Below are 21958 nucleotides of genomic sequence, written 5' to 3'. Positions count from 1 at the left end.
TGCTCACAATCCCAGCAGTTTGATAAGTGGTGGTTTGCAATTTTGCTGACATGAACAGGAGGAAGCTCCTTCTCTGGTAAGTGGAAAATGAAAACATTAAAAACAGAATCTCAGTTCAGTATAATTTAGTCTGTTGTTCTCAGCTCAATTATGCCTACCCTACAATTCTCATGGAGTGATTCCAAAACAAAAACCAAAAAACTTTGGGGGTCTATATAGGACTCCCCAAAAGAATACTAACTGCTGGTACTTTTTAAAGAAGTGAAGAAAAGGTGAAAATATATAAAGCCATAAAATGGCTTTTGGCCATAAAACAGATCCTTTTAGTAATTTAAGAGTAAAATGTCAAATTCATAAGTGGTTTACAGTTGTGAAAATTAAGTTCACAAATATACTCTAGTGTGGAAGTAAGAAAATATGGTTCACAAAATGTTTAAAGGCAACTAGTACAGAAACTGCTCATCAAGTGAAAGAGAGCACTTCTGAGAAGACACCACAGTGGTATTGGACACGCTGGCCTGAGGCTTCATGACCACCTGATTCTGGAGGTAACTGAGGCCTTGTCAAGCACTGGCATGTAGCAACAGGTGATGAGACAGCAAAGCAGCTATTAACCCAACTTTTTTCAAAGGAAAACACTATTCCAGCATTTTAGAAGCAGTTTCTGCTGCATAATAGGGAAGAGGACCAAGTTACCACAGAATCTTGTCTTCGGTAAAGAAGCTCGTGGAAATGAAAGATAACGGGCTGGAAAACATGCCCAGTGGAAGTCGGAAGGCAGCCTACTGTGCAAGAAAATGTCTTCTGAGGCACTGGGGGGTGGTTAAAAAGGGTCAAAGGCAAACTGAAGAGACTATTATTCTGTGAACTCCATAACATTAAGCCTACATACAGGCTATATAATTAAAAAAATAAAAGTTTAGGTCATGATGCAACCTCTTTGGGGATTATCTTGTGGGAACACTGAAGGTCTATTCTACACCGCGTGTGTACAAGTGTAACAGCTGCATTTTATAAAGGTGCATGTTCCAGCTTGGCTTGAGTTGAAATGCACTATCTGTACCACTAGTCACTCTCCACCACAGGTGGACCCTACCAGAGGTTCCTGCATAACCACAATCTCACCCCTAAATGAACAGAATATAAAATCCATTTTGATTTGGGAAGCAAACACTGTCAAATAAAATCTTATAGTCAGTAAAATAATTAAACTTGTTTTCCAAACCTCTCTGTGTATGTTTGAAGAATGTGTTATAGGAAAGTATGTAGTCTCCAATGTAGATCCTGGCTAACTGTGAAGAGTAATTTAGCATTTAATACTTAATAAGGCTCAGATTATCCTGGAAAGGAATCATTAACATCCTAAAACCACATATCTCTGTCCTGTGGACATGCTGTGAACTCTGTAACTTTGAGCATCTGGTTTGGGAGTATATGGACAAAGGAAATGAAGATAAAGCCTAAGGTTTGCTCAAGGTAGGTGGGTGTGGAGGATCTAAAAGATGTAAAGCTGCTTTCTCCCCAGGGAAGGGGAGAATGAGAAACAAATCCACTGTGAAGAATGGTCCTGTGGAGTAAAGGGGAGAAGAAATGTCCTTTGAGAACTTATAACCACAGTTTGGCCCCTTCACAAGTTTGCATCTAAATTAATGCCTTCTGGCGGTCAAAAAAAACCCCTCAGCTATGAAGTCTCAGTAGACAATGCTCCTAGGTAACCAGCAAAGCAAAAAACAAACACACAAACAAACAAAAGACCCAAAAAAATCTCCACAAAACTCTATGTGTAAATTCAGTTAAGTCCTGGTCAGTAAAAAAGAAAAAAAAAAAAACCCAAAGATAAAGATACTCAGCCAAAAATACAAAAACCAAAAAAACAAACCAAAAAACCCCACAAAAAATTTAAAAACTACACACATATACTATGAAGAAACAAAGCACAATGAGCAAGAACCAGCAGAAACAGCAGTGAACTTAGACCTATGAAGATATCAGTTATTACATTATCAGACTCAAAAAAATCCTCAAAAATATTAATTAAAAATATCTACAAAAAATACACCTAGATACAGAATAACTATAGTAATAAAGTTCTACAGTGAAATGAAATAACACCAAAGATAAAAAGAAGATTCTAAATGAATCAGAGAAAAGTGACAGATTACTTTCAAAAGGCAGAGAGGTAGTTCTAACTATGAATAAGAATTGTTTTACCATACAATACTTTGCATAAAGAACCTGGACGACCTCATTTCACTAAAACAACGTGAACAGTATTCTTTCACTTATCCTGATGTTTCTGTACCAAGATTTATTTGACAAATGCTTTACTTTACTTGACAAAAGGGTATACAAAAATGACTAGAAGGAAACAGATAATACAGAAATTCTTTTTAATTTTATTGATTTAGTCATTCTAGTTGGTATTTGTAAATCTAAAAATGAAAATATTTTGCAATTATGTAGCAAAGATATTAGCCACTGTCTCCTCAACAAAACTATTAACCATTCAGGTTTTGGACTTTAACAATGCATGTCCAAAGAAAAGAACCAGAAACAATGATACACTAGAACCTATTAGAGATGAATCTAAAATCTGGAATCAGTATCTACAAGATGGTTTATGTTTCATGTTCATGCATAGAAGCTGATGAGCAGTTAGGTGTACTGTCAAAGGATGCTGCCCTTTAAAAATCAGGAAAATATGGGCTAAGAATTTGGATTTGCTATGTTGAAATTCTGATAAAAATTCTAATGAAGTTGTCTTTCTTTTAATATGAATTGCTGTAAACTATTCATAAAATATCTTATAATCAGATAAAACTAAATATGGTCCATTGAATTCAGATGATAGGTGGTGATGACCATTTTTCCTGAGAAAATGAGAGTTAATGTGTCTAAAGAGATAAAATAGAGGTTTGAAAATATGAGCAAAAATAGAAGGACTATTAAAAGAAAAAACCCTAAAACCCAGTCAGATTAGGAAAAAAATAAAGCAAACAGAACTCACAGAAACAAAAAACCATAATATTAAAAAAAACCCCAAAAAAACCCAAAACCATAATATTAAATTCAAAAATCAATGGATGGGGCTTCCCTGGTGGCGCAGTGGTTGAGAGTCTGCCTGCCGATGCAGGGGACATGGGTTCGTGACCCGGTCCGGGAAGATCCCACATGCCGCGGAGCGGCTGGGCCCGTGAGCCATGGCCACTGAGCCTGCGCGTCCGGAGCCTGTGCTCCGCAACGGGAGAGCCCACAACAGTGAGAGGCCCGCGTAACGCAAAAAAAAAAAAAAAAAAAAAAAAAAAAAATCAATGGATGGACTTCTACTTCCAATAAGGTGGAGTGGATATACTTTTCCCCATTCTTCCTGCTAAGTATTGGGTTGGCCAAAAAGTTCGTTCGGGTTTTTCTGTGACATCTTTTTGGCCAACCCAATATAATTAAACCACTGGACATTGTATATAAAACAAACATAAAAAGATTATGAAAGGTTGAAGGAAGAAAGGAGACCTTCCAGGACTGAGGAATGACACAGTGGTGAGCTTTATCTTTCCTGGGTTTTCATTTTGCCTCATGTATCTTGACTTGGAGAAGCAAAAGCTAACAACCAGGAAATACCAACAGATGCAGACAAATAAGGCCCCAATAAAATCATGTTTCCTTTAGCAAAAGGACCATAAAAGAGATAGCCTAGCAAGAAAGAAAACGCTCCAACCCTAAACCACTCTATTCCAGCCAAACACCACAGGAGAAACTGTGGCCCACCTCTACTCATGCCAGCAAAGTCCTGTGGGAAGCCTAGACTTCAACCCTTCTGAGGCTGGTAATGAAGAACCCAGCACTGGTGTGGTGTCAGAGAAAGCCAAGAAAGCAGCCAGAACTTTCATCCCCACCTGCCAGTAATGTGCCCCCACCTACAGGGTCAGTGGAGACCATGTGGGGAGCTGGAACTCCCATCCTTACAGCAGTAATGAGTAGCACCCCTCCCAACCCAGCTGTCAGTGATGTTAGGTAGGGAACCTGGTCTTCCATCTTCACATGGTTGAAACAAGGTGGAATCCCCTGCCTTGACTGAGCAGTTTCAGAGAAAGCCAGCTAAAACAGAAGGTTTAAATAAGATCCAGAGTCTCATAACATAATACAAAAATGTCTAGAATTCAATCAGAATCATTCATCGTATCAAAAATCTGGAAGATCTCAAACTGAATGAAAAAGTCAATCATGCCAATATTGAGATGACAGAGATATGTTAAAATTATCTGATAATGGTTTTAAGGCAGCCATGATAAAAATGTTTCAAGAGTAATCACAAACATATTTGAAACAAAAGGAAAAAATAGAAAAATTCAACAAAGAAATAAAAAGTCTCAGTTCCCTGGTGGTCTAGTGGTTAGGATTTGGCACTTTCACTGCCATGGCTTGGGTTCAATCCCTGGTCAGGGAACTGAGAGCCCACAAGCTGTGTGGTGTGGCCAAAAAAAAAAAAAAAAAAAGAAAAGAAATATAAAGTCTCAGCAAAAAATAAAAGCTATAAAGAATCAAATGAGGATTTTAGAACTGAAAAATACAGTACCATAAAGAAAAGGCTCAGTAAAAGCATTCAGTGCCAGAATGGAAGGAACAGAGGAGAATCAGTGAACTGGAAGATAGAACAACAGAAATTATCTAATCTGACCAATGGAGAGAAACAGTAAAAATAAATTAAAAAGGGCTTAGGCCCTTGTGAAACTATAATAAAAAATCTAACATTTCCATTATTGGAGTACTGGAAGGAAAGGAGAAAGAGGAAGGGGCTGAAAAAAATACCCAAAGAAATAATGGCTAAAAACTTCCAAATGTAGCAAAAGAGATAAACCTACTGATTCAAGAAGTTGGGAGAACTCCAAACAGGAAAAACTTAAAAGAAACTCAAACCAAGACACATCATAATTAAACTTCTGAAAACCAATAACAAAGATAAAATCTTGAAAACTGGAATTTTATTTTTATTTTTCAAGCACAAAATCTTTCCATATTTCTTCCTTCCTTTAACTAACATTTATGGAGTAACTATTCTGTGCCCAGAGCTGTTTAAATGCATGGACAGTATTTGAACAATAATATTGTTTCAGTAAACAAAATAAACAAAATACCTTGCCTTCACCATGCCAGAGGTTGAGGTAGGCACAGACTATGAAAACAGCCAGTTTAAAACAACATCTTACATATAGAGGAAAAACAATTAATACGACAGTAGATTTTTTATCAGAAACCACAGGAGCCAAAATGAAGTGTCACAATATTTTCCAAGTGCTGAAAAAAAACTGAACTGTCAACCCAGAATCTTACATCCAGGGTGATCAGACTTAAAACATTCTAAGGTCCTCGTAATGTTCAGGAGGAAACTAAAGATTATTATCTTTAGTAACCATGAAAAGAACAGATACATACTAACAAGGGGGAAAATGGAAAGAGAAAAAGGGGAAAAAAAATCTGCCACCAATCCAAAAGCAGGCAAGGAAAGAAACAATTCAGAAAAAAAGGGACTAATAAAAAAGCATGGAGAGGAAGGAGTCAAGATGGCAGTGTGCAAAGACTCAGAGTTCATGTCTCCCCACAACTAGGGCGCCTGCAGGACGCTGGGGGGGGGACCTTAATGCCCAAGGAGACAGAAGGAAACCCCAAGTGAAACAGTAGGATGTGGGGGGACTGAGGCGGGAGGAGAAGTGGAGGCCAGGACCAGCGCCCCTGAGGGGTGGCTGAGAGGCAGAAGGGGTTCCCATGCCTGGAGGAACCCTTGGGGGCTTGGATCAAGGGGAAGCACACCCAGCGTATCCCCTGCCCAATCGGCCAGGGAAGTCTGCCCGGCTCTTGGGCTGGGTCCTATGCTCTCAGAGGCCCCCTCTGGGCCATGTTGGTCCTGGGGGCATAGGAAGGAGGCTGGGGTAAAAGCAGATAGGCAGGCGGGAGGGGCCCTCCAGGACTGAGGAGCAGGAGAGGAGTGGAGGGTGTTTGACCTGCCCACTTGAGCCCAGGAAGCCTGCTGGGCTCCCAGGTGGGGTCTCCCACCCTCTGAGACCAGAGGCGGGAGGCATACCTGGGCCCCTTCTGTTCCTTTGAGCCTAAGCCCCACCCCCACACCCCCCAGGGCCTTTTCCAGCCCTGTGGGTCCTAAGCATAGGCTCTGCACGCCCACCCAAACCCTGCCCCTGCTTAGGCCCCGTGTGGCTTGTGGGAACTTGGTCACGAGCTGGGAGTTGGGTCAAAGCTCCTCAGGTGGGAGCTCTGAGTCCGAACCACTGGACTAACAGAGAACCTCAGACCCCAGGGAATATCTATCAGAGTGAGGGCTCCTGGAGGTCCTCATCTCAGCACAAAGAGCCAGCTCTACCCAACAGCCTACAAACTCCAGTGTTAGAAGCCTCAGGCTAGACAACCAGTAAGACAGGAACACAATCCCACTCATCAAAAAAAAAAAAAAAGATACGGCAAAAAAATACATCACAGATAAAGGAGCAAGGTAAAAACCTACAAGACCAAATAAATGAAGAGGAAACAGGCAATCTACTTGAAAAAGAATTCAGAGTAATGATAGTAAAGACGATCCAGAATCTCAGAAATAGAATGGAGGCATGGACTGAGAAAATACAATAAATGTTTAACAAAGATCTAGAAGAACTAAAAAACAAACAAACAGAGATGAACAACACAATAACTGAAATGAAAAATACACTAGAAGGAATCAATAACAGGATAACTGAGGCAGAAGAACGAATAAGTGAGCTGGAAAACAAAATGGTGGAAATACTTGCCAAGGAGCAGAATAAAGAAAAAAGAATGAAAAGAATTGAAGACAATCTCAGAGATATCTGGGATAACAGTGAATGTAGCAACATTCGAATTATAGGGGTCCCAGAAGAAGAAGAGGAAAAGAAAGGGTCTGAAAAAATATTTAAATAGATTATAGTTGAAAACTTCCCTAACATGGGAAAGGAAATAGTCACCCAAGTCCAGGAAGCACCGAGTCCATATAAGATAAACCCTAGGAAAAACACACCAGACACATATTAATCAAACTAATAAAAATTAAATTCAAAGAAAAAACTATTAAAAGCAGCAAGGGAAAAACCAAAAATAACATACAAAGGAATCCCCATAAGGTTATCAGACGATTTTTCAGCAGAAACTCTGCAGGCCAGAAGGGAGTGGCAGGATATACTTAAAGTGATGAAAGGGAAAAACCTACAACCAAGATTACTCTACCCAGCAAGGATCTCATTCAGATTCGACAGAGAAATCAAAGGCTTTTCAGACAAGCAAAAGGTAAGAGAATTCAGCACCACTGAACCAGTTTTACAACAAATGCTAAAGAAACTTCTCTAGGCAGGAAACACAAGAGAAAAAAAAGACGCACAAAAACAAACCCAAAACAATTAAGAAAATGGTAATAGGAACATATATATCAATAAGAACCTTGAATGTAAATGGATTAAATGCCCCAACCAAAAGACACAGACTGGCTGAATGGATATAAACACAAGACTCATATATATGCTGTCTACAAGACACCCATTTCAGACCTAGGGACACATACAGACTGAAAGTGAGGGGATGGAAAAAGATATTCCATGCAAATGGAAATCAAAAGAAAGCTGGAGTAGCAATACTTGTATCAGATAAAATAGACTTTAAAATAAAGACTGTTATAAATGTTTATGCACCCAACAGAGGAGCACCTCAATACATGAGGCAAATGCTAACAACCATGAAAGGGGAAATCGACAGTAACACAATAATAGCAGGGGACTTTAACACCCCACTTACACCAATGGACAGATCATCCAAACAGAAAATAAATAAAGAAACACAAACTTTAAATGACACAATAGACCAGAGGGATTTAATTGATATTTATAGAACATTCCACTCAAAAGTGGCAGAATACACTTTCTTCTCAAGTGCACATGGAACATTCTCCAGGACAGATCACATCTTGGGTCACAAATCAAGCCTCGGAAAATTTAAGAAAATTGAAATTGTATCAATCACCTTTTCTGACCACAACACTGTGAGACTGGAAATCAATTACAGGAAAAAAACTGTAAAAAACACAAACACATGGAGGCTAAACAGTGCACTAAAAAATAACCAAGAGATCACTGAAAAAAACAAAGAAGAAATAAAAAAATACATAGAAACAAATGACAATGAAAACACGATGACCCAAAACCTATGGGACACAGCAAAAGCAGTTCTAAGAGGGAAGTTTACAGCAATTCAGTCTCACCTCAAGAAACAAGAAAAACCTCAAATAAACAATCTAACCCTACACCTAAAGCAACTAGAGAAAGAAGAACAAAGAAAACCCAAAGTCAGTAGAAGGAAAGAAATAATAAAGATCCAAGCAGAAATAAATGAAATAGAAATGAAAAAACAATAGCTAAGGTCAATAAAACTGAAAGCTGGGCTTCCCTGGTGGCGCAGTGGTTGAGAGTCCACCTGCCGATTCAGGGGACACGAGTTCGTGCCCCGGTCTGGGAGGATCCCACATGCCGCAGAGCGGCTGGGCCCGTGAGCCATGGCCGCTGAGCCTGCGCGTCCGGAGCCTGTGCTCCGCAACGGGAGAGGCCACAACAGTGAGAGGCCCGCGTACCGTGAAAAAACAAAACAAAACAAAACAACCTGAAAGCTGGTTCTTTGAGAACATAAACAAAATTGATAAACCCTTAGAAAAAAGGGAGAGGACACAAATAAATAAAATTAGTAATGAAAAAGGAGAAATCACAACTGACACCACAGAAATACAAAGAATTATAAGAAACTATTAAAAACAACTATATGCCAATAAAATGGACAACCATGAAGAAAGGGACAAATTCTTGGAAAGGTACAGTTTTCTAAGACTGAACCAAGAAGAATTAGAAAATATAAACAGACCTATCCCAAGTAATGAAACTGAAACCATAATTAAATATCTTCCAACAAACAAAAGTCCAGGACCAGATGGCTTCACAGGTGAATTCTATCAAATATTTAGAGAAAAACTAACACCTATCCTTCTCAAGCTCTTCCAAAAAACAGCAGAGGGAGGAAGACTCCCAAATTCATTCCACGAAGGCACCATCACCCTGAAACCAAAACCAGAAAAAGGTATCACAAAAAAAGAAAATTATAGACCAATATCTCGGATGAACATAGATGCAAAAACCCTCAACAAAATACTAGCAAACAGATTCCAGAAACACATTAAAAGGATCATACACCATGATCAAGTGGGATTATCCCAGGGATGCAAAGATTCTCCAATATACACAAATCAATGTGACACACAATATTAACAAATTAAGGAATAAAAACCATATGATCATCTCAATAGATACAGAAAAAGCTTTAGACAAAATTCAACACCCATTTATGATAAACTCTCTCCAGAAAATGGGCATAGAGGGAACCTACCTCAACATAATAAAGGCCATATATGACAAATCCACAGCAAACATCATACTCAATGGTGAAAAACTGAAAGCATTTCCACTAAGATCAGCAACAAGACAAGACACTCTCATCAGTCCTTTTCAACATAGTTTTGGAAGTCCTAGCCATGGCAATCAGAGATGAAAAAGAAATAAAAGGAATACAAATTGGAAAAGAAGAAGTAAAACTGTCACTGTTTGCAGATGACATGATACTATACACAGAAAATCCTAAAGATGCTACCATGAAACTACTAGAACTAATCAATGAATTTGGTAAGGTTTGCAGGATACAAAATTAATGCATAGAAATCTGTGGCATTCCTATACACTAACAACGAAAAATCAGAAAGAGAAATTAAGGAACCAATCCCATTTACCATTGCAACAAAAAGAATAAAATACTAGGAATAAACCTACCTAAGGAGGCGAAAGACTTGTACTCAGAAAACTATAAAACACTGATGAAAGAAATCAAAGATGACATAAACAGATGGAGAAATATACCATGTTCTTGGATTGGAAGAATCAATGTTGTGAAACTGATTATACTACCCAAAGCAATCTACAGATTCAATGCAATCCTTATCAAACTACCAATGGCATTCTTCACAGAATTAGAACAAAAAATTTTACAATTCATATGGAAACACAAAAGACCCCGAAGAGCCAAAGCAATTCTTGAGAAAGAAAAATGGAGCTGGAAGAATCAGGCTCCCTGACTTCAAACTATACTACAAAGCTACAGTAATCAAGACAGTATGGTACTGGCAGGAAAACAGAAATATAGATCAATGGTACAGGATAGAAAGCCCAGACATAAACGCATGCACATATGGTCACCTAATTTATGACAAAGGAGGCAAGAACATATGATGGAGAAAACACAGCCTCTTCAATAAGTGGTGCTGGGAAAACTGGACAGCTGCAAGTAAAAGAATGAAATTAGTACACTACCTAACAGCATACGTAAAAATAAACTCCAAGTGGATTAAAGACCTAAATGTAAGACCAGACACTATAAAATGCTTAGAGGAACAGATAGGAAAATACTCTTTGACATAAACCACAGCAAGATCTTTTTTGACCCACCTCTTAAGAGTAATGAAAATAAAAACAAAAATAAACAAATGGGACCTAATGAAACTTAAAAGCTTTTGCACAGCAAAGGAAACCATAAGCAAGATGAAAAGACAACCCTCAGCATGGGCAAAAATATTTGCAAATGAAACAACGGACAAAGGATTAATCTCCAAAATATATAAACAGCTCATGGAGCTCAATATAAAAAAAACAAACAACCCAATTAAAAAATGGGCGGAAGACCTAAATGGACATTTCACCAAAGAAGACATACAGATGGCCAAGAGGCACATGAAAAGATGCTCAACATCACTGATTATTAGAGAAATGCAAGTCAAAACTACAATGAGGTATTATTACCTCACACTGGTCAGAATGGCCATCATCAAAAAATCTAGAAACAATAAATGGTGGAAAGGGTGTGGTGAAAAGGGAACCCTCCTGCACTGTTGGTGGGAATGTAAATTGATACAACCACTGTGGATAACAGTATGGAGGTTCCTTGAAAACTAAAAATAGAACTACCATATGACCCAGCAATCCCACTACTGGGCATATACCTTGAGAAAACCACAATTCAAAAAGACACATGCACCACAATGTTAATTGCAGCACTATTTACAATAGCCAGGACATGGAGGCAACCTAAATGTCCATCGACAGATAAATGGATAAAGAAGATGTGGCACGTATATACAATGGAATATTACCCAGCCATAAAAATAAACGAAATTGAGTTATTTGTAATGAGGTGGATGGACCTAGAGACTGTCATACAGAATGAAGTAAGTCAGAAAGAGAAAAACAAATACCGTATGCTAATGCATATATATGGAATCTAAAAAAAAAAAAATGGTACTGATGAACGTAGTGGCAGGGCAGAAATAAAGACATAGATATAGAGAATGGACTTGAGGACACAGGGAGGGGGAAGGGTAAGCTGGGATGAAGTGAGAGAGTGACATGGACATATATTCACTACCAAATGTAAAACAGATAGGGAGGGTGGGAGGGAGGCTCAAGAGGGAGGGAATGTGGGGATGTATGTATGCATGTGGCTGATTCACTTTGTTGTACAACAGAAACTAACACAGTATTGTGAAGCAATTATACTCCAATAAAGATCTATTAAAAACAAAACCAAAACATGGATGTTTGAACTAAGCCCAACTATATCAGTTATCATAAAAACATGTGGCAATTTTTAATATACCTTTCTTCTTATAGATTAAGCAGCCAAGTTATGATGTAAGAGATTTGCTTTAAAAACTTCATCTGATTTTATACAGTTCATTGTACTCAAGAATTCAAGAATACACATATTGCAAGCACACATGTTCAATTTTAACAGATGCTTCATGCACTACTGGAGAAGTTAAAAATACAATACTGTTAAATCCAGTGCAGACTTCTGACCAAACGGAACATTATACTGCATAGTATAATTTAAATAACGAATGAGGGGCAGGCTAGTCAGGTCAATAGGGTCTTCTGAAGACAGCACTCTGCATCTACTGTCTAACAAAACAGCTTAACTCCAGCTGTGGCAATGTTTTCTTTGAATGAACCTTTTTTTAGGGATTAATATTAGCTTCAATTATCTTTAGTCATGAGTTGCTATGAGCTATTTCTGTTCAGCTCCCAAAACTCACTGTACATTTAATTATTTTTCACTCCTTATGAAAAGGATGAAAACATAACTGTTTTTCCTAAGTCAGTGACATAAGATGTGGTTCCCTTTCTCAGAAAGATAAATTTCACATTATTTCAACAAACAGCACAAGTGATGTACACAAAATTTCCGTGAAGAATCTTTGTCTAAAAATTATAAGAGCTTGCCATTTAAAGCTACTACTGAAGAATGGCAAGGGACCTGACCATTAAACCAGCCTCAAATAAATAAATGAAGCCACAGCTAAACCTCAACCTTGCTGACCATTTGTTTTTTCTTTCTGTAAGATTGTGGGCTTCATCTCTGATGTACTGAAATGTTCAGGTTATGTCTGGCATCAGAGGGTTTCTTCATTCGTTGTGCTCTGTCCTTGTGGAATCTTGTCTGTGTAAAGTCCCATATCCTCCAGTTTGGGGAAATTTTCAAGTGATTTTTCTTTTGATTATTCTCTTCCCTACTTTTGTATTTTCCCCTCTTCTTTCTCTCTGGGCCTCCAGAATGAAAGAGGACATTAGACTTGAATTGGTCTTCTGTGTCTCTTGTCTTCTGTTGCAACTTTTGTCTCTGTACTCTACGGAACAGTTTCCCAACTAGAGAGAGCAACTCCCAGATGTTTTCAATTGGAGAAAACAATTAATTCTAAGAATTCTCATGTGCTCTCCGATTGTTCCTTTTTCATAGTATCCTAGTGTCATCTTTTGGAGGTAATACCTTTGAGAAGTTCTCTAGATATATTACATCAATTTGTAAGATATATGTTGTGTTCCGAATTATCTCCTTCCTGAAGAGTCAGTGCTTTCATTCATCTTGGTCTTTTTCTTCAATGCCTGGTGATCCCTGGTTATCAGATCTCACTGCAGAAAGCAGCTTCGGTGGGCTTCCTCTGCTAGTAGGCCAGTAGGAGCGCTCGTCACAGGCTTCCTTCTGAGTGTGGGAAAGACGTGGTGGGCTTTTCCTTGAGGTAAGGGGATGGGGAGGGGGTTGCCAACTTGGGGGCCCTAATATCCACATCAGAAGCTTTAGCTTTCCTTGGCCATTCTGTTCAGTGTTTTGTTGTATTGTTTTATTTTCAAGAAAATAGTCTTACAAATTTTTGGTGTGGTCATAAACATCAGTATGTATTCTGTACAGAATAAGTGGCCTGAGCACCCGTCCCATGTGTACACCTTGAATGACCCACATGTGATCAGTTTCACTGCTCACCTCGGCCTCACCTGCCAGCTCTAGGTCCAGAAGCTGCGTCTCCAGCACAGCTGTGGGCGGGCCATCTCCCGCACCCACCGCAGCTCTCATGGCTGAGCTTGGGCCCTGCTTTTTGCTTTGTTGCACCTATTCACATGCTCCCAGAACATTCCATCTTCCAGGAAACTGTTAAAATGTTTTCTTCCTTTGACGAGGCCCTCTTTTCCTTGCCCATCCACCACCTAACTGTTGGGGTTTATTCCTTTTTAAGTGTTTCTTTTTTAAAATGACTTCTTTTTTTTAATAAATTTATTTATTTTATTTATTTACTTTCGGCTGTGTCGGGTCTTTGTTGCTGTGCACGAGCTTTCTCTAGTTGTGGTGAGCGGGGGCTACTCTTCGTTGAGGCACACGGGCTCCTCATTACGGTGGCTTCTCTTGTTGTGGAGCATGGGCTCTAGGCACGTGGGCTCAGTAGTTGTGGCTCCTGGGCTCTAGAGTGCAGGCTTCAGTAGTTGTGACTCACGGGCTTAGTTGCTCCGCAGCATGTGGGATCCTCCCGGACCAGGGCTCGAACCCGTGTCTCCTGCATTGGCAGGTGGATTCTTAATCACTGCACCACCAGGGAAGTCCCTCCTTCTTAAGTTTTTATACTTTTGTTTCAGTGGGGTCTCAGGAAAGGTGGAAAGTCACTTCAAACCAGGAGATAAAACTATTATATAAACCATGTCTGATGGTCAAATCAGTTTGGGAAAACCAAATTAATTTATTCTTAAGATTTTTGTTTCTATGCAGATGACTTAACACAGAAAACAGATGTATACTCACAATTTTCAAAGGATTCTAAATATTCAAATCAAAGATTTAAAAAAAATCTATTGATCAAGGAAGTTGGGGATAGCCAATTAAATTGTGATGGTTTATGATTATATTTTCCTTTACTTTTATTATTATATCCTTAAGAAAAACTCTACCTCAAGGCTGAAAGTTTTCTCCTGATTTAAAAAATCTACAATGCATAACAAAAAGAGCCTATACTGGGAGTTAAGAAACTAAAATTCCAGTCCCATCTCTTTAACTAATGTACTTAGGAAGTGAGGCAAATTTCTTAATTCCACCGGACTTGTTTCTCCAACTCTAAAATAAAAGAGCGGTGTGGGCTAACTTAGGAAATGTGTGTTGAATCCATCCATGGTCTAGCGTGTACTAGTTGCTTCTTGAACAAAAGGAAGAGTTTTCTCTGGCCCTTCCAAGAGCTAATCTGCCTGTTTTATGGGTGGTAAACTGAGACCAGAGGGATGATCATGAACTTAATTGAAGGGCAGGAGACAAGCTGGACTAGATAAGGTCTAAGTTCCCTGTGAGCTTAAGATGCTATGGCTTGAGGGTATTAATACTTTCTTAGGTTTACGGGCCTGAACAGGGCCATCCTATGTACCTCAAGCTGAGATGCATTCGCTGCACGATAGTGCCTGCTGAGAAGTGCTAGTGGCACTTAAACTCAGGGGTTCAGACTGGTGCTGAGGGTGAGTGGGATTCTAACTGGAGTTACAAAGGTGAGTAGAAGGAACAGTGATAACTGTCTTACTTCCAAAGAGACTTAAACACCAAACGCTATCAAGAAATGACACCTAAGCCAGGGTTTTCATTTCACTGGCGGTCGATCAAGCATCCACACTCATCTTTGTAACTTCCATTTGGCTCCCAGGGCATGCAAATAGAATCAGGGGGAAGAGGGGGAAGAGGGAGAAGAGGGAGAAGAGAAAAAGTGCCCCTGAACTCCTTCAGGACTTAACTGACAACAAACTGAATATTAAACGCACAAGAGCAAACAAGCCCTCTCAGTCCTTCAACCACATCGTTCAAGCTCTGTTTCTGAGAATAGAAAATTCTAAGCTCAATTTGAGTGTCACTGTAAACTCCTCTCTATGCCAGATGATTTTAACCACATATTTATATCCAAAGTACAAACAACTTAAAATGTTTACACTGAGTAGTAATGGGAGTCATGTGTCAAATACAATGGTAGGAAAAAGAGCAAAGCTTTCTTCAGAACTAAAGCTTGAAGATATACAATATCTGTGGAAAATCTGGCTTACAAATTAGAACGCATTGTTTACCTATTCCATTTAATTATAGAGAACGTGCATTTTTACCCTTTGCATACAACATCTAATGTCTCGTTTTTTGGTTTGGTTTTGCTGTGCAGTGCAGCCCGAGGCTCTGGAAGTCTCATAGCTCCATATACAGAGTCTCAAGGCACATGGCCACACAGTTTCCTGTCTTTTGTGGCCTCCACTTCCTTTAATCTCTCACTGCCAGGGAGAGGCAGTGAAGGATCCATCCACCACGTCCCAAAGCAGAAGAACAAAGGCAGTGAAGAGAGCCCTCCTCTGTGGTTCAGAGAGCCTCCACGTGTCAGCTTTCCTATTTGAATACTGTAAAGACCAAGAAAACTGCAGGAGACCAGGGATGGACTCTTGGCATCTTTCTACTGGGACAGAGTCCTGTGAACTGATCGCTAAGTACAAGCCTGTGGTGACACCTTCTCCTCAGCTTCTAGTTACTAGTCATTCAGGCAAGACCAACCAGAAAAGCTCTGTAGAGGACACAGCATATGGCTTCACACAGTCCACAGTTGCCCGCCCAAATAAAATCCACCAAGGGTTAATCCTTAAGGGGGTGATGAAGATAGCAATGGATGAACACAGTCATGGCTGCCGACTTCTCTGATGCAACATGTCTTAGATAGATCATCGCGGTAAACTCAGAACTCCGAGGTGATGTCCAGCTCTTCATTCTTTGAGAGCCAAGATTACCCACCCCTTCCCTCCTGGCCATGCTCACCTCAGTCAGTCTCATGCGTCAGCCCCTCAAGTGGACTCATGTGTCCTGGTGAACACAAGGCTCCCACAGCCCCCCAACCCTTCTCTCAGCACTTGCCTCACGCAGTACTCTTTGGATTAATGATGACTACACTGAATATTCACCTGAGGCCACTAGCCCTTTTTGTTTAAAACTCAGAGAAGCTGACACCACCTCACGCTTTCCTTTTGCTTTTTCTGTCACTTGGCAGACAGACTGCTTTGTCTTATCTTACTTTTAGGTAGTTCTGTTTGCTCCTCTTAGCTACAGAAAAGAGCATCCTCTGCATTCTTTTAAAAACATACATTTTAATTTTCAAAGAAGTTAGTACTTCAACAGAAGTAAGTTTTATATACTCATTCTCAATTTGATTCCATAGGTGTACTAGCCAGGCCCACTGAAAATGCAGTTTCTCTCATTATCTCCCCAACACCCAACACCTAAAGGCTGGGAATGCTATGAAGAAGCAGCAAATCTTAGAGGGGAAAACAAAAAACAGAATAATTTGTAGGGCTGAACAAAAAAACCAACAGATCCCTCTGCATCGGTTTTTACTTTTATACTAATTTTTCACTTTCCGAATCCATATAACCAATTTTAAATAGAACTTAACTAAAGCTAAAAGAACCAACCAACAACATATTTATAATTTTAAACTTTCTTATCACTCAGAATGTTTGGTTGCTTGATATATTCTGTATCTTACCCATAAGTTCTGAGAAAAAAATATTGAGATATATGACTCTTTAAGCTACATTAATTGAGGATCTAAACACATCTTACCTGTAAATACGTTTCCAAACCTTGTCGTCGTTGTTCCAAGACTTTTGGGACCCAGTTCCGAACATGTTTGGAAGGGATTTCTGGAGTTTTAATACATTTCTTAAGCTATAAAGACAGAAAAAAACATAGAAAATGTGTTTTAATTATAACGACATTATTTGAGGGAAAAGCCAATAAAAGGAAGTGAACCACTGCTATCTCCAATAAAAATATAGAGGAAAATATATATACACTGAAATTTCATCAAAAATTCTTTCTTTAGCTGTCCTAAATGTTCAGGTTTCAGGACAAGAGTTCTGTGTTTTGGTAGTTGTTATTGTTATACATCATCTGGCATTTCAGATGGGAATTATTTTTCCTGAAGAATTAAGAGTTCAGTAAATGAACTATAAAGGAAGTATAGAAGTTTATAATTTCCAAAAACAATTAATACAACAAAATTTTAGTTGGAAGAAGTACTTTTCTATTTTTTTATAAATTTCTTTCTTTATTTATTTTTGGCTACTTTGGGTCTTTTGTTGCTGGGCTTGGGCTTTCTCTTGTTGCAGCGAGTGGGGGCTACTCTCTGTTGTGGTGCCTGGGCTTCCCATTGCAGTGGCTTCCCTTGTTGCAGAGCACAGGCTCTAGGTGTGCAGGCTTCAGTAGTTGTGGCACGCAGGCTGTAGAGTGCAGGCTCAGTAGTTTTGTCACATGGGCTTAGTTGGGCATGTGGGATCTTCCCGGACCAGGGCTCAAACCCACGTCCCCTGCACTGGCAGGTGGATCCTCAACCACTGCGCCACCAGGGAAGCCCGAAGAAGTACTTTTCTGATGAAAAGTCTTTCTACATATTTTTCACATAAAAAAGGAAAACAGAATGCAATTGTTTATAACCATCATCCCTGGAAATGCCATATGAACTAGACCACATCGTATGGAGAGTTTCTTAAAAGTTCTATTAAAAAAAAGTTCTAAAAAGAAAAGACTGATCCTTCCAAAATTCCTAAGCATTAGGTCTAAATTTTGTTCATGAAAACTGAGTGACGGTTCTCAGCTAAGCCTTCCTGGGCAGCAGTCTTAAGGGACTATATAGATAAAGGAAAATTCTATCGGACGTTGAGTTAGAGCTGCCTGTCACAGGTGCATCCTATCACATCCGCATCCTAAATCTGTGAATATTACCTTACAGGGCCAAGTACTTTATATATCTGATTAAATTAAGTGTCTTACAAGGAGAGATTACCATAGATATCCAGGTGGGCTCAATGTAATGGTAAGGATCCTGATTTATCGGGAGGGAGGCACGAGGACCAGGGTCAGCGAGAGACTGGAAGATGCTACATGACTGGCTTAGGTGATGGAGGAAGGGTCATGAGCCCCGCTGACCTATGGAAGCCAGAAAAGGGAAAGGAATGGATTGTCTCCTCTAGCCCATTGATACCTTAACTTTAGCCCAGTGAAACTCAATTTGGATTTCTGACCTTGAGAGGTATAAGATAATAAACTTCTGTTGTTTTAAGCCACTAAGTTTATGCTAACTTGTTACAGTGGCAACACAGACGAAGCTAACACACTGCCTCTAAGATGGAAAGACTTTTAATGCTTTGAGTAAAAAGCTGGAAAACTCAACTGAGACTGCTCCTTTATTACACATGCAAAGAAATGGCATAATGACCTCTAAGAAAATGCACACAGCTAAACCCCAGCACCTAAAACTGTAATAAAAAAAGTTCTCATACATAAGCATATCTTCATTAACCATGTAAGCTGAAATTTGTTGTACACTATGCAAAAGGGGTCTTTGTGCATTTCAAAGATGAGCACTTGTCTCAAGACATTAGGCTAAGCCCATGCTTGCCTTCTCCCTCCATACCTGAAGCGCCACTAACAGAACACTGTGAAAGTATTAGCTGCAAGCCCAAATCTATCCTCCTTGTCTTCCTCACCAAACGCCTAAATTATTGGAAACAATACTGCATTCAGCTAAATTCAGCTTAAAAAGCTAAATTTCCCACACCCCCTTGCAGAGAGCGGAGGTCAAAGGTAATCAGAAATCACTGAGAAAAGCGTTCCATAAAATCTCTTTTAAAGTGGAACAGACTCAGCTAGCTGGCACCTTCTATACTACTCCCCTTTCACCCCTTCCTGCCTAGAATGCGACTATGATGGCTGGAGCGGCTGTGACCATTTGCCACCATGAGGAAACTCTTAGGATGGAAGACAGGTGTCCAGATGAGCAAGCAGAAAAAAGGACTTGGTGCCTGCACACTGCCTGGAGCTGCCACAACACCCCAGACTGCCCGCCTCCAGACTTGCTTTTTAAGGGGAAAAAAATAGCCCCCTTCCTCTTTTTTTAAGGTTACTGGTATTTGGACTTCCTGTTTCATATACCTGAATTCAGTCCTGGTAGATATTAGAAAAAGAAAAAGGCCAAAGGGAATAGGCCTCAGAACAACACAGAGAACAGGGCAGGGAGGAAGGGGCAATCACCAAGCAAGAGATTAACAGCTTTCTAAAAAGACGGAAAGCAGAAGCATGATCTAAAGAAAACACTGGAGCGGAGGAAGCCCCAGCCCAGACCTCCTCAGGAAGGGACTACAGAGGGTCTGGACATCAATCTTCTCAGCAGCCTGAGAGGCTCTGTGCTCAGGACTGGCATAAGAGGAGGAGGGAAAGGGAAGAGGGATCAGTCTATGCCCCAGCCTGTGCCAAAGACCACAGAGATGACTAGCAGCCCAGTGTCATCCCTAAGCATGCACACCCTCCCCCAGTAAAAAAGGGTCAGTGTTCCTAAAGAAACTGAAGGAAGTGTTTGGGTTGAAGAAGGGTATTTGCCATTCTAGTCATTCTGGTTTTCATGGGGTCCCCAGCCTAATATCTGCCTCTCTACCCTCATTCCCTATAATGAAGCCCTTAAGTTGACACACCCTACAGAGGTACTAGACTTATGTACCCAAAGCAGAGGGACCAGTGACAAATACCCAGAATAACTGGATGGGCAGTCAAAGATCACTTTCATAGGAAAGCCAGCACTATGAAAGAGAAAGGACAAGAAAAACAAATGGAACAACTAATCCCAAAGGAAACAGAGAAATCAAATAACAGAAGAGATCTTTAATATCCGCAGGGAGATTTGAGAAGATATTGCTTCTATAAAACAAGAACAGGTTTTTAAAAAACCCAAGAACAGGTTGCTATGAAAAAGAAACCATCAGAGAAGAAGAAAGAGATGACAGAAATTAAAAAAACATGACAGAGAAATAAGTTAAAAGAGGTAGAATATAAAATGATGGAAGTCTCTCAAAGTGTAGAATAAACAAAATGAGAGAAAGGGTAGGTGAAGAGATAAAACACATATTGGATTAATCTAGGAGATTTAATATGAAAGTAATAAGCCTTTCATAAAGAATAGAAGACATTTTCAAAGAAAAGCAATTTTTATAGGACCTAATATATGTCTTCAGATTAAGGACCTATTGAGTACCAGCATAATGTATAAAAAAGGATCCACATTTACTGACATTTATCAGTTGAGATTTCAGAATATTGAGGACAGAGAGAAGACAGAGGGAAAAACATTAGTTGGCAAACAAAGGAAGCAGAACTGTATTGGCAACTGACTTGTCACCAGCAACAAAGGATGCTAGAAGATCAATGCTCCAAAGATCCAATTTGACATGGATTTTTATAACCAGAATCTCATCAATTAAGTGTGAGAGAAAGTTTACCTCCCGTGCCTTCTTTTACCCAAATTTGAGCATGTAATTCCGGAAAACTGAGAAATTAAACCAACAAAGAGGAAAAATAGGATCAGGACTCATAGCTCTTCCCCATCAGCATGGGGAAGGGAAACCCAAGGGCAGCTGAACACAGCAGGCCTAGAGAACTATCAGTCTAGGTTAAAACAAAAACCTCCAGGAAGAAGGTGGATTCCATGTAGCAGAGAGTATGGAGAAGATGGATAAATTTAGGATTCGTTAAAGTACATTATTCTTTTGTCTGTCAGAAAAAATAAGTTCTAGGGTAAACAAAGCGCCCCTGAGGAAGGTCATGGAACAGAAGACACCAAGCTCCTCCTATGTGTTAGGGACACTCCTGCCTTCATGGGGCTGGCATACCGGGAAATGGACAAAAAAAACAATAAACATGTTAATAAAACAGGGTGAGGGCAGAGAGTAACAGACGGGGGTGTGAGCTGGGGGGCAGCTGGGGAAATGACTGTGTGAGGTGAGAATGTCTCAGGAACCACCTGAATCATGCTGGGAGGGAGCCACGGTTAGGAGCTGGAGAAGGGCCACTGCAGCAGAGGCAGCAATGGAAAGGGAGGGCCGAGCCTGGTGTTCCAAACTCAGCAAGGAGGAGACGGTTCAGAGAGGTGCAGCATCAGACACTGCAGGGCCTTGCAGGCCGCAGAGGGAATTTGCTTATCATTTTACATGGGAAGCAAACTGAATGTCTTAAGCAAGGGAATGATCTGATAAAATTTTTACTTCAAAGAGCTCGTGCTAGATTCTATGAACAAGATGGACTGTAAGGGGGTGGAATCAAAGCAGGGAGACCAGTCAGCAGCTCCTGTAGGAGTCCAGGCAAAAGACGACGGTGACGTGGACTATGGTCGTGGCAGTGGAGGCGGGGAGAAGCAGAAGGCTGCAGAGTAGGTGAAAAGTGGAGGTGATAGAATGACCCCAAGACTTTGACTGTTTCAGGTCTTTGACCTCAGCTGGCAGCGCCCTGTTTATGAAAGGTGGTAGAATGCCAGGTTTAGACTAGGTGGCAGAGAACATTAGTTATCTCCCCAAATCCACCGTCCCTCTCTTCTGTAGAACAGAACTCCTAATTTTGAGCTAAGTACACGATTGCCCAGAATAAAGAACACATCTCCCAATCTCCCTGGAAGCTATGTGTGGCTGTATGACTGAATTCTGGACAAAGGCAAGTAAAC

At 40.1% G+C, this 21958-nt stretch overlaps 1 protein-coding gene across 2 annotated transcripts in view; it reads right to left on the bottom strand.

The window, feature by feature from the left end:
* SNX24 (sorting nexin 24) overlaps positions 1-21958 on the bottom strand; it is a 162179-nt gene that overhangs the window by 44892 nt on the left and 95329 nt on the right. For both annotated transcript variants that reach the window (XM_067731566.1, XM_067731565.1), the window contains one exon: positions 17038-17142. In XM_067731566.1, the coding sequence (XP_067587667.1) occupies positions 17038-17142 (105 nt within the window). The remainder of the gene's footprint in view (positions 1-17037; positions 17143-21958) is intronic.

This window comes from Pseudorca crassidens, chromosome 3 (assembly GCF_039906515.1).
Source record: "Pseudorca crassidens isolate mPseCra1 chromosome 3, mPseCra1.hap1, whole genome shotgun sequence".
NCBI classification, from domain to species: domain Eukaryota; kingdom Metazoa; phylum Chordata; class Mammalia; order Artiodactyla; family Delphinidae; genus Pseudorca; species Pseudorca crassidens.
The sequence above is the reverse complement of the archived record's forward strand: the minus strand, read 5'-3'. Positions and strand labels throughout refer to the sequence as shown.